Source organism: Myotis lucifugus, unplaced genomic scaffold (genome assembly GCF_000147115.1).
Source record: "Myotis lucifugus unplaced genomic scaffold, Myoluc2.0 scaffold_410, whole genome shotgun sequence".
NCBI lineage: Eukaryota > Metazoa > Chordata > Mammalia > Chiroptera > Vespertilionidae > Myotis > Myotis lucifugus.
Window position 1 is genome coordinate 257372 of NW_005871458.1, and position 12135 is coordinate 269506.

General features: G+C 52.9%; 2 protein-coding genes across 2 annotated transcripts in view; one reads left to right on the forward strand and one right to left on the reverse strand.

Moving 5' to 3' along the window:
- CFAP100 (cilia and flagella associated protein 100) overlaps positions 1–5060 on the forward strand; it is a 22575-nt gene extending 17515 nt beyond the window's left edge. Inside the window, exons 11-16 of the mRNA XM_023743735.1 lie at positions 66–117; positions 333–484; positions 1622–1757; positions 2881–3086; positions 4000–4093; positions 4947–5060. Of these exons, the coding sequence (XP_023599503.1) occupies positions 66–117; positions 333–484; positions 1622–1757; positions 2881–3086; positions 4000–4093; positions 4947–5060 (754 nt within the window). The remainder of the gene's footprint in view (positions 1–65; positions 118–332; positions 485–1621; positions 1758–2880; positions 3087–3999; positions 4094–4946) is intronic.
- A 449-nt stretch (positions 5061–5509) lies between these two features.
- The window catches only part of ZXDC (ZXD family zinc finger C), a 28021-nt gene continuing 21395 nt past the window's right edge, over positions 5510–12135 (reverse strand). Inside the window, exons 9-11 of the mRNA XM_014467702.1 lie at positions 10557–10726; positions 8232–8333; positions 5510–7153 (exon numbers count right to left, since the gene is read on the reverse strand). Of these exons, the coding sequence (XP_014323188.1) occupies positions 7067–7153; positions 8232–8333; positions 10557–10726 (359 nt within the window). The 3' untranslated portion in view covers positions 5510–7066. The remainder of the gene's footprint in view (positions 7154–8231; positions 8334–10556; positions 10727–12135) is intronic.

Here is a 12135-nt window from a genome sequence, read left to right on the forward strand (position 1 = left end):
CCACTGAGATGGGGCACAATGGCCCAGGCTGGGCCCTGGCACCCTAAACCCACATCTCTCCGCAGGTCCAGCTCTTCTACCTTACCCAAGGAAGAGGACCCAGACAGTGACGGGGAGGTCAGTGGCCCCACTCTTGGCAGGGTCTGCGGGAGCCAGGTCCCCTTGCCACTGCACTGCTGGGGGCCCCTCGCCCCCCCACCCCAACCCCAACACACACACACACATACACAGCTCTGGTTCCAAGGTCTGGAGCTGTACTTCATGGAGTCCCCAGCTCCTGGAGGCCCCCCCCCCCCCGCCTCCCCCCTACACACACACAGCTCTGGTTGCAGGGGCTGGAGCTGTACTTCAAGGAGCCCCACCAGCTCCTGGAAGTCTTTACAAACCTGGAGGAGCAGAACCTCTCGCTGATCCAGAACACACAGGAGATGGAGGAGGCCCTGGAGGAGCTGAGCTTCACCCTGAAAAATACCCAGATCCGCATGTAAGTCTTGAGTGGGGCCACCCTAGCCAGTGAGGAGGTGGACTCTATCATTAGTTGTCATCTTGGGACCTCCACAGCCACTGGCAGCTGGACCGTGGGCCCTGCCCCTCCCTGTTCTAGCCCTGACTTCTGTTTTCTGGAAAGCTCCATTTGACGTTGGAGCCTGGCTCTGGTGAGAAGATGTGTCCTGTTGGGTAGGGAAGTTGAGGGTCATGGGGACCCAGGAGTGGCCTGGGAGTTGATCATATCGGTGGACTGGTCCATGCCTGCCCTGGAGCAGTCTGCAGCCAGAGGGGGGCATCTTAAGGACCTCTCACCCCAGGTGCATTCTGCTGAAGCCAGGTCCAGGAGAGCTGGGCTGGGCAAGATCAGTTAGGGCACTAGGTGAGGTCTGTTGGGAACAAGGAATTCACTCCTAAACATAGACTGAGGACCTATTCTGGGTCAGGCCTGGATCTAGGTCCTCCAGGATAAAGGCCCTTCCTCATTGAGCTGACATTCCATGGGGCCCACAGATTTGACTTGTAGACACTGACACATGCTAGGAGGGAAAGTGTGAGAATGATAGGAGAAGAGGCTACAGAAGAGGGTGGCACAGATTGACAAGGGCAGGGAGGCTCCCTGGGGAATATGTCCTTTGAGCCAGGTACTTCCCGAGTGATGGGAAGCCACACGTGATCTGGGAAGAGGGTGCCAGGCAGAGGGAAAGCAAGTGCAAAGGCCGAGGTGGGAGCCAGCCCAAGGCTTCAATGTCCCCCGGGGAAACCGTGTTCCTGAACATCCATGTCTCGTTGACCCATGCCCTGCCATGGAGAATCTCCTGCTGGGAGTCTCCAGACTTATGTGAAACTACTAGCTCTCAGGCAATATTGTTTCCTAGAAAGCAGGAAGGTAGCAGAGACACACATAGACACGAACTGGGAGAGGCAGGCAGCCTCCCAGGTTCCATAACCCCTGGGCATGTAGATACTTTGCAGTCACAGTCCCTTAGCCCAGTGGTCAGCAAACTGTGGCTCGCGAGCCACAGTTTGCCGACCACTGCCTTAGCCCTCAGGACAGCGGCAGGAGGGGTCAGGTTCAGAGGTGAAGTGCCCAGGGCCACACTGGTGAGCAGGGCCCTACTGATCCCCCATCCAGGGATAGGGAGGTCAACCAGCTGAAGCAGTGGATCACCACACTGATGATGTCCATCACCAAGGAGGAGGAGACAGCTGCTGAGCTGGAGCTCAAAGCCCGAGTCTTCCATTTCGGCGAGTACAAGGGCGCACAGGAGGTAGGCCCCCCCGGGCGGCAGCCAGCAGGCGGTGGGTATGGAAGGAGTGCAGGTGGCCACAGGCTGGCAGCGGGGGAGAGGGAGGTCCTCTTCCAGGCACCTGCTGGGAGGAGGTAGAGTGCCTGGAGCTCTGACAGTGGGAAAGTAAGGCCTGAGATTCAGCCGTGCTCTGGGGCTGCAGGCCCCTCACCATCTCCAGGCTCTGTGGACCTGACCAAGGGGCACCAGCTGAAGAAGGCCCTTGGTCCCCAAATCCAAGGCACCCTGTGTGTTTCTGCTCCATGGCTGTTCATCTGCCCAACACACCTCCTCCATTCCTTCCTTTTTTGGACAAATACCTCTGGCTTCTTAAACATGTATAATATCCCCAGAGAGGCACATCCCCAGGCCAGAGTGAGAGAGAATTCTGAGGGCCAGAGATGTTCTAGGCAGTGGGACCAGGGCTTGGCACACACTCTTCTTGATGGCAGCCCCAGCTTCCTAATTCATCCAAATTCCTATTGAGCACCCACTGTGTGCCAGGCACTGCGCTAAGTACATGGGATGCCACAATGAGCAGGCCCGTGTGTCCCTGCCTCTTGCTGGTCATCACTGGACACCAGCTGTGCCCTGTGCTTGGCTTAAGCCTTTTTGCTTGCTGTTCCTCATTTAGTCCACAGGCTCACTCATGTGTCTGAGGGGTTAACTGTTTTCTGAATGTTAGACAGACTCAGAGAGGGGAGTTCATCAGGCCAGGGCCACAGAGAAAGTAGGTCACAGGATGTGGTCCTGTGGGCGCTGAGGTCAGTGCAGGGGCAGCACAGGGAGGGCTCCCAGGAGGAAGGAACTGGAACTTGGTGGACACACTGAGGCAGCTGGGGGAGGGGCCGAGGCACAGGCATGAACCCTAGTGGCGAGTGGAACCCAAGATCTGGCTGACCACAAAAGAGCAAATGGGGGAGAGGGTGTCACAGCTCTGGCCAAGGAAAGTCCAGGTGTCCAGTTCTGTTTTCCCAGGCTTCCTAAGTGCTCACCTGGGCAGAGCAGGGCCCTGGGAGGTTCGCCACGCTGCAGTGAGGGCAGATCATGAGAGGGAGGAGACACAGGTCCGAGCAACCCCACTGGTGGACTGCCCGCCTCACAGGACAAGCTGCTGGAGAGCCTCAACCGCAAGGTGCAGGACGTGTACCGGCAATGTGTGGGTCCCCAGCAGGAGTCCAGCCTGGGCACCGTGCAGATGCTGACCGTCATCGAACACCAGCTGGACGAGCTGCTTGAGAACCTGGAGCGTGTGCCCCAGATCAAGATCGAGCAGGCCGAGAAGGCCAAGGAGAAGGAGCGGCGCCAGAGGTGAGGCCCAGGCTGCCCTCCACCCCCTGCTGTCTTGCCCTCCAAGAATTCCCAAACCAGGGGCAAGGACCCTGGTTCTCCAAGCTGGGAGAGCCACGGCCAGGGCTCTGGGGGAACCAGAGGGAACCCACACTCAGCCTCGCTAAGGGAAGCCCTGCTTGTGGAGAGAAGGATGTTGTGGAGTCAGGGAGCCAAAGTGAGGTGCGGCTAGCACAGCCTGGCCTCAAAAAACAGGGGCCATTTTCCTGGCTGGATGGGAGGGAAACAGGCTGGCGTTACAGAGCCCAGAGAGGGAGGGGCGGAGACTCCGACACAGGGGACTGGCACAGGGGACGTGGGCCCATCCTCCAAGAGGAGGCCCGGAACTCCCAAAAGGCCGGTGGGGTGTTGGATAGTTCCAGGGACCATGACTCCTCTGGCCTGTGGGCTGCCTGGTTTACTCACTCCTGTGCCGAGCCCCGAAACACAGTAATCAGCAAAAGGCCATCTGCCTCTCCCATGAGCTCTTTGTGTCCTTGGTACCTTGCTCAGGGCAGACCCGGGGCAGTGGTTTGAGGACCCCAAGTACAAACAGGAAGGAGACAACACTACTAATCTGAGGTCTGGGCTTTCAAGGGTGACGATAGGGAAGCATGGGCACTGACTGGGGATAAGGGTCTGAGAACACGGGCTTCCTGGGGCTGAGATGACCTTTACATTATCTCCCAGGAGCCCAGAGCTGGCTGCTCCCCAAGGAGCAGGGCAGAACCAAGGCCCTGGCCTGGAAGGAAAGGGAGGAGAGGAGTGGGAGTTTTCTCAGAAGAGGGCGGGCCATGGCCTAAGAACTGTGTGGGAAGGAGCTGGGAAGGGGATTTGGCAGCCTCCCCTGGCCTCTCCAGTCTGTAGTGCATCTCTTGTTGCCCCTGCCACCTAGACTCCGGGAAGAGAAAGCCAGGATACAGAAGCAGCTGCAAGAGGAGCGTCTCCAACGGGCCCAAGCCCGGGCCCAGGCTGAGATCAAGAAGAAGGTGGGCAGGGTGGGCCTGGGGAGCTACTGCTGGGGAAGGGTCCACGTCCAAGCAGTGTGGCTGGGAAAGCAAACGGTCTGCAGCTGAGTCTGGTTCACCGAATCCTTTGCAGATGTTACTGGAGGGGTCCTGGGCCCCTAAGAGCAAGGCTAGGATAGAGCAGGTCTCCCATTCCTGGGCCTACTGCCCCTCGGAGCTACCCTCGCCTTCCTCCAGAAGCGCTCCCCTAGGGCTGCCCGCTCCCCTGCACACATTCCTGGTCAGTGACTGACCTGGTCACGCCCTCCTAGCCCTGCTGAGAGCTAGCAAAAGAGCTCAGCTGCCCAGAGTCCCACCACACAACCTGCCTCAACAAGCTCATCACCTGTCACCAGAGTCCCCTTGATTGCTGTGCCCCAATCCTTCCCACAGGGAATGGGCAGGAGCAGCATGGTCTCTAATGCAGGCCCAAGGCTGATCACGGCCATGACAGACAGAAGGGGCCGATGGGCTTTCCCTGCAGTAGACCAGCACTCTCTCCCCTCTGTGCCGTGGGGAATGATGGACACTGCAGGGTCTCCCTGAAATCCCACAGCAGGAGACGGGTTCCCTGTTTAGCGGTATTTCCCGCACACGGCCCCACACCTCTAGGGGCTGCCCCAGGGCACAGGCTTTAGTGCTGGACAGACACACTTCTGAGTTGGCTCAGCAACTCCAGCCCTCAGCCTATGGCTGACCAGGAGCGACCAGAGACTGGGACGGTCCACAGGGCTCCCCAGCCTCCTGACAGGGGTGTGACCCCTCAATGTCTAGGTAGCACCTCTGGTGCACTGAGGCCACAGGCAGAGGGTTACTGAGTCCGCTTCCTCTACAGAGAGGCAGAAAGCTGGTGTCCCGCTCCGAGCCCCCGGCCCTGAAAACCAAGGAGGAGCCTGAGCAGGAGCTGCTGGACAAGGAGAAGGAGGAGCACCTGTTCTTCTTCACCTAGCCTTCCCGGCGCTGCCATGGCTGACGGCACAGGGAAGACGGCAGCGGGAAGCGAACAGGGCTGTGTCAGGGCAGATGCAGCCCTCGCTGTGCGCTCATGGTCTCCTGCTGTATGTTTCTTTACTCGTGAAATAAACCCCATGACTCTTTGGTGTCTAAGGGCTGTTTAAGGAGGTAGATCCTATCTCCAAATGCCAGCACTCCTCTTAATCATTAACCCTAAGAAATGCTTGAGGGAAGGAGGCCATCTCGGCTCCCATCTAAAACAACTGCTTTAAGAGACAAGCCAAGTCCACGCTGGGGTGCAGTGTGGGGCCAGCCCCAACACAAAGACAAGGAAGGAAAGCAGCAAGCTGGGCAGATGGGAGGGTTATTATTCCTGACTGAAGGAGAAAGTGATGTCAACACTATATACACAATTCCTTAAAGTAAGTCAAGCGAAGCCTTCAGTATGTAACTATACAAAAACTTTTATTCATTTGCACTAGGGTTGGGTCCACTGCCAACAGGGGACCTCAGTGCCCAGAAAACTGACAGTCAGTACCAATCACTTTGTAGTGGACATTCACTGGGGGACGTGCCGGAGAAAGGTCCAGCAATACGTCCTCCTTCAGGAGGTCAGTGAGGTATGGCCACCCTGGCCGACAGGCCTGGCTCCTTGGAGAGGGAGGGGATTTCTGGAGGACCTGGAGGCTGAGGTGCCACATGAGCACAGAAATTGTTTGTGAAGCAGCACAGAGTTCTGTACGAACCATTTATAAATGGGGCCTAAATTCCTTCAGCTAGAGAAGCACTGAGCAGGAGGGGACGGCACCTCATAATAGGACAGAGAGGAATTACAATTGAATGCTAGGTCACTCCCAAGAGCCCAAGTCCAAACACTCAAGAAACAAAGAAACACAGGATGGGCAGAGTTTGGATGATTCCAAGTCTGAGAACCAAAGTAGCATCTTAATAAACACACACTTCAAAAGGCATAAGGCAAACACAGCATTTCTGAGTGATCGTGTCCAGTCCACTAACCAATTAACAAATATGTGCAAGGTTATCAACTCGTCTCATTTTGCAAGACAGAATTAACACTGCAAAATACGTGGTGACATGATATGCACATCTTCAACCTCAACAAAAACATATACATGCCATCATTACAATCCTGCACATAATTTATAGTATTCTGAACATGACTTTATAAACCATCGTCAAATTATTATTAAACATTAGTACCCAAATACAGAATTAAAAAAAATTATTTTGAATGTTTTAATTCTACCATCTCCAAACTGTGAGCTCAAAATTTGGTCTACACAGAGGGCTCACAAACAAGGCCCCCGATGTGTCCACTTCACCTCAATAATTTCCTCTCACACCAGCAGCCTGCCTGGTCTGCCAGAACATGGATGAGAATTCGGCTTCCTGTGACAACAAGCCCACTTCTGCCCCACAGTGTGACAAAAGTCAACCCGCTACAAGCACCATTCAAAGGGGTGGGAAACAGCCTGTCACATAGCTCTCAGAAAGGGAAAGCAGGGCATTTAGATCTCTCTCAGGGCAAATGCTGAGACCCCAAAGCTGAAAGACCCCTTCTGGGTTTACTACAGATAAAGTTGTATTTGACTAGGGGACCTGTTCTCTATTTCCTGCACAAGTCTGTTTTTGTAAATGCAACTGGTGCTCCATGGCTCAGATGAATGGGACAAGGGATGTGCGCACACAGGCACAAGTACAGAAGAGGGGTGTGCTTTGCTAGGAAGGCAATCTTTGCCTCACTGAAGCACTTTGCTTAGACAAGGCAGTTTTAAACAGAACGGCCCCTAACTGGTTCCTGATAGAATGTAAGAAAAAACATGTTCAATGAGTGTACCCAAAAGTCTCTGAAGAACTAGGCTGGCCTTCTGAGCAGAAACCAAGTGGGCTCTCAGCCAGGCCTGCAAGACCACGTAACAGAGTCTCTCGGGGACACAGATGGGAGGCGTCGCCCTTGGGTCCCCCAGTAGAGGGCAGCTTTCACTGCAGGTCCTGTAGGTTGACAGTGCTGCCTTTGCTGTGTGTGTCCTCAGGCCCAGAAGCCCCTCCGGCAGCAGGATGCACCTCCTGCAAAACCAAGTAGAGTAATGAGGAGGTCAGAAAGGGGGCGGGGGGGTTGGGGGGGGGGCGCTGAGGCAATACAGGACCACTCACAGCCTCACAGCCGCTCACCAACTAGCAGCATAACCTGCAGGGCCAGCCAGCCAGGTGCTTCTGACTTTTCTGTTAAAAACTACTCCACCTCTTCCTTTTAGAGAAATGTTTCTACCTCATTAGATTCAAGGCCATGATGACCAGCGTTTGGCTATTTGTACCCTACCCGATTTCTTTAGGAGTGATCTTGTGAATGGGAACACCAGGCAGCATGTAGTAGACACTAAAGGGGCTTTCTGGATGTCCCCACTGCAGCAGTCTGGGAGCTCCCATCTCATATCAGTGCTTTAGTCAAAATTCATTTTTGACATTAAGGAAAATGTTTAACCCTTTGTACACCATAAGCGTCTCTAGACACTTTAAAAACTCATTTTTCGTGAAAATTTTCAACTGAAAATATTCAAGAACACCGGAACTGTGAGTAATATATTTATTTTTATAATATTCATTGCAAATTTATATTTTTAATTAAATTCAAAATATCGTGGCGTGTGGGATGGTTTCCATTTTGGACATGTGGCAGTTATTGATAGCCCAATTTCTATTTGTATGGATTTTTAAGTATATATTTAAGCCTGTTAGAAATTTAATAAGCTAAATACTTTCATTATTTTATATCCAAATCTGAATTATCCACAGCCACCTATGCCCAGCTTCTCCACTTAAGAAAACTAATTTGTCTGGGTCTATTTTTCCACAGGTTAAAACTAACTTCCCATTGAAGGAAGTGACTAGAATTTCTCTATATAAAATATTTTAAAGAGTATGTTCACCTTATTTACAAGTAGGAGCTACAATGACAACAAATTTGAGCTTTAGTCTTATCCTTTTATTTTCTGGCCATTTACCCACCTTTTCTAGAAAGCGGCAAATATCCAGGCAACCAACCCAATGGATCTCCACCCGAGGCCTACCTCAGTGCCCAGCCTCTGAAGCTGGAAGCTTGGTGATAATCTTACTAACAAACCCAAAGACGTGTAAAGCATCAGACCTGGAGGACATAGACGGGCACACCAATGGCGAGCAGGGGGTGGAAGGTGGAAGACTGCGGGCTCAACACCACCGGCAAGACTCCTTCACCTGAGGGGCTGTCCTGGGGAGGGAGGCAACAGCACGTGTTTTATTAACCAGGCACGACAGCATTCCTACCTCAACCTTAGTAGGTCTATCAATGCCACATGCAGGACTGGTCCTACCCCGTGTATCAGGCAAGGCACCCCCTTGACCCAGGTGAGGCCCGAGAACCCAGCAGCAATTGGCATCAGGGGCTGAGAGCTGCTGCCCCTCCTTCTGAGCCTCATCTCTCACCCTGATCCCAGCCTAAGGCCCAGGGGGCTAAGCTGGGGCTGAACCACCTGCCGTCTGGCTGCTCCTCCCTCCCAAGCCCTTCTTCTGGAACTTTCCTGTACTCGCCCACACTCAAATACCTCCCCGCAGTCCAAGTGCCAATTTCTCCCCTGTGGGTTGTTCTTGAACTCTGACGGAGGCTCCGGGCACCCCTCCCTCAGTGCCTCACTGCTCTCCAGCAGCCTTCTCAGACCACACAGGTAGGCTCATCTCTGCCTTGAATCCAGCCCTCAGTCAAGCTGGGACTATAGATGAAAGGTCTTCCCAAGAGGGGCTATCAGGCCCCTAATTGTCCAATTCAGAAAAGGGAACTTCACCTTTCATCTGCACGTCAGCCTGTGCCCATCCACAGCTCCCATCACTCAATCCTGGTGCCACCACCACTCCCATCAGTATCTCTCACTCCTTCCAGACTCAAGAACCTTCTGTATCAAGCACTGAGCACTCACTATCATTCCCATCTTATATGTGATAAGACGGAAGCCCCAAGTGCTTAAGTAACTTACCCAAGACTACCCTAGCTGGTAAGGGAAAGATAAAAGATTAAAACCCAGGTTTCTCTACCTCAAAACTGACATCTTTAATTGGTGTTCCTTAGAAAAATAACCACAACTCCTTTTCCAACTAGCTCCAGTGGAACCAGCTTCCTTACAGTCGCCATGTCAAAACCTTGAGTCCTGCAATCTTCACTTGGGACCTGCTTGCTGGCTTTGACCATGTTCAGAAAGCTCAGACTGGGCCCCCTCCACTACCTTTATCTTGGAAAAATCTTTCATTTCTCTGCAGGCAAATCCCGCCCCCACAAAACGCTCACATCTGCTTCTGGTTTGCTACAACCGCATGGCCATCCACTGGGCCCATCTTCCAGGCGCCCTCAGGCTCTGCCCAACCCATTGCTACCTCTCTTTCACTTATCTGAACCCTACAGATGCTCCATAGCCAGCACGGTCCTACCTCCTTCATGAGCCTCTCCCAGGACTAGACTCCACAGACAGGACTCCCTGCTCCCTCTTCCAGATCAGCTCAGGACTCAGATGTTCTATGAGGGACTCCCCGGCCACACAGTGCTCTTTGGCCCCAGAGTACCCAGGACACAGAAGACTGCTCAGTGAAGAGGCAGGATGTGATCGGGTCAGGTCAGAGGGGCATACCCTCAGCTTTTAAATCTTTTCTGTCCTAAAACCCAAATTACCTTACGTCTCTATTCTGCCCCTTCAAAAATGAGACTGGAAATAAAGTTGTACACAGAGGTGTGGAGGTGAATGTGTCTAGTGAGCGTTCGTGGAGTGGCTGCCAGCTGCAGAGTCTGCTGGGCCCGGGGCATAGTCTAAGAGGTGGCTGGCCCTGCCCTTCAGGGGCTCAGTTTGGTAAAGAATGAAAACGGGAAAAGAAAAAAAATTAAAAGCTAGCACCTTTAATAGATAAAGGCTACATCCTCTGGTGTGCTACCAGCAGTCTCCAGAGATGAGGATGACCAATGCAGCCTGAGGAAGCCCCTGCACCCCAGCCCTGAAAAGAGAAGTAGGGTCTGGGGAGGGGCAGGCAGCGTGAGCCAGGTGCCACAGCATCCACAGGCTGCAGTGCCTGTCTGTGGCCATCCTCAGGCAGCCCAAGCAGCTCAAGACAGCTACAGGGGGCCTTGGAATGAAGCAGGCATGTGTCTACACCTCACAGGACTCCCAGTACATTACAGAAGACAGAGCACATGGGAAGGGGGGACCAGACACATACAGAGAGTTCTGACACAGATGTGTCTATCTTAATGAAGATAAAAGCTTGAACAAATGTAGCTCAGTGGGTGGGATGAAGGGAGAAGCTAAGGTTATGGACAGATGATTTAGGATATAAAACAGGACTTGGAACGGTGGTAGAATGGCCGTTCACTGAGAGAAAGGAGCACCCAGAGACAGAGCCCTGAGGCCTTGCCCACACCTCTGAGCCTGCCTCCTCCCAGCTCGATGGCTCTTACCTGCAGTAACTGGACCTGAACACACTGCACCCCAGCTGCCGGAGCTGGTCCTGGCAGACCTCCGCCGGGCACCACAAGGTTCCCACACAACCAACCACTCTGGTTTGCATACAAGTGAGTAGGAGTGACTTTGCCACCTTTCATTTTTCTCTGAGTAGACCCTGAGGCTCCTAAAATGAAACAAACCAACAATGCACTGTACATTGTGCTGTTCAGGCCCTTGCCTTCAGAGGCCACACTCTGGGGGAGTCAGCCTTCCCATTACCTGTCACTGCACAGCCTTACAGAATTAAAATTACTGAACAGGGATGGTCATGAGGTAAGAGGTGAAGAAGACAGGAGAAAGATTAACAACTCATATGTGTCGCTTGGACAGACATCAGACTCCAGCTGCCCGTTTCTTGAAGGTGGAGACTCTTCCTTACCCTCTGACTCCAACAGCTCCAGGCATGCAGGAGATCTGAGACCACTGAGCAAACCAACCATTGGCGCAGCAGAATCATGGACAAGGAAGAGGAAAGAAAACAGGTCATCGCACCCACCCCTTGGACACTTCGGCACATGCTAAATGGCTGCCATATCCTTCAGGCTATTTTTGTCCAGCTTCCTTTACAAAAATCATCACTTCATAAAAATAGGGTTTTTAAAAAATTAAGTACAAAGAAGAAAGAAAAATCCTGACACTCTGGAAGGGTTTTTCTGACACTCGCAAGGTGTGTGAGCAACAGGAAATCCGAGGCAGAAACCAATGGCCTAGATTCAAAGTCTGGCTCCAAAACTGACTCTGCTACCTGTTTTCTTCTAGGACAGTGGTCGGCAAACCGTGGCTCATGAGCCACATGCAGCTCTTTGGCCCCTTGAGTGCCACGTGCGGGCACGCACATACAGTGCGACTGAAACTTCGTGGCCCATGCACAGAAGTCGGTTTTCGGCCTTGGCGAGTCTATTTTGAAGAAGTGGCTTTAGAAGAAGTGGGGGATTGCCGAAGCCGGTTTGGCTCAGTGGATAGAGCGTCGGCCTGCGGACTGGGGGGTCCCGGGTTCGATTCCGGTCAGGGGCATGTACCTGGGCTGCGGGCACATCTCCAGTGGGAGATGTGCAGGAGGCAGCTGGTCGATGTTTCTCTCTCATCGATGTTTCTAACTCTCTGTCTCTCTCCCTTCCTCTGTAAAAAATCAATAAAATATATTAAAAAAAAAAAAAGAAGTGGGGGATGTCGGTCGGTCGGTCGGTCGGGCAACGGGAGACACAGTGCAGGCGGGCCACGGGATACGCAGCGCGGGGGAGGCACACGCGATTCATGCACGAGTTGAGTGAGCCAGTCAGTCAGCAGTCTCATTGTGCAGTGGTTAGTGCTAGTCGCATCCGCAAATGGCGCACGGGTGACAAAAGTACCTACTCAAAGCATAAAGTTACCTGTATTTTTCCAACCAGCTGCAAATCCTATAGGTATTTTTGTCATCAATTTAAGAATTGTAATTCTTTTGTGTTGGTGGCTTTATTATTATAAAATGAAACATTTTTTAGGTGCCCCGTTTGAGATGGCTACAAAGAAGAAGCAATGAAAAACGGAAGACGA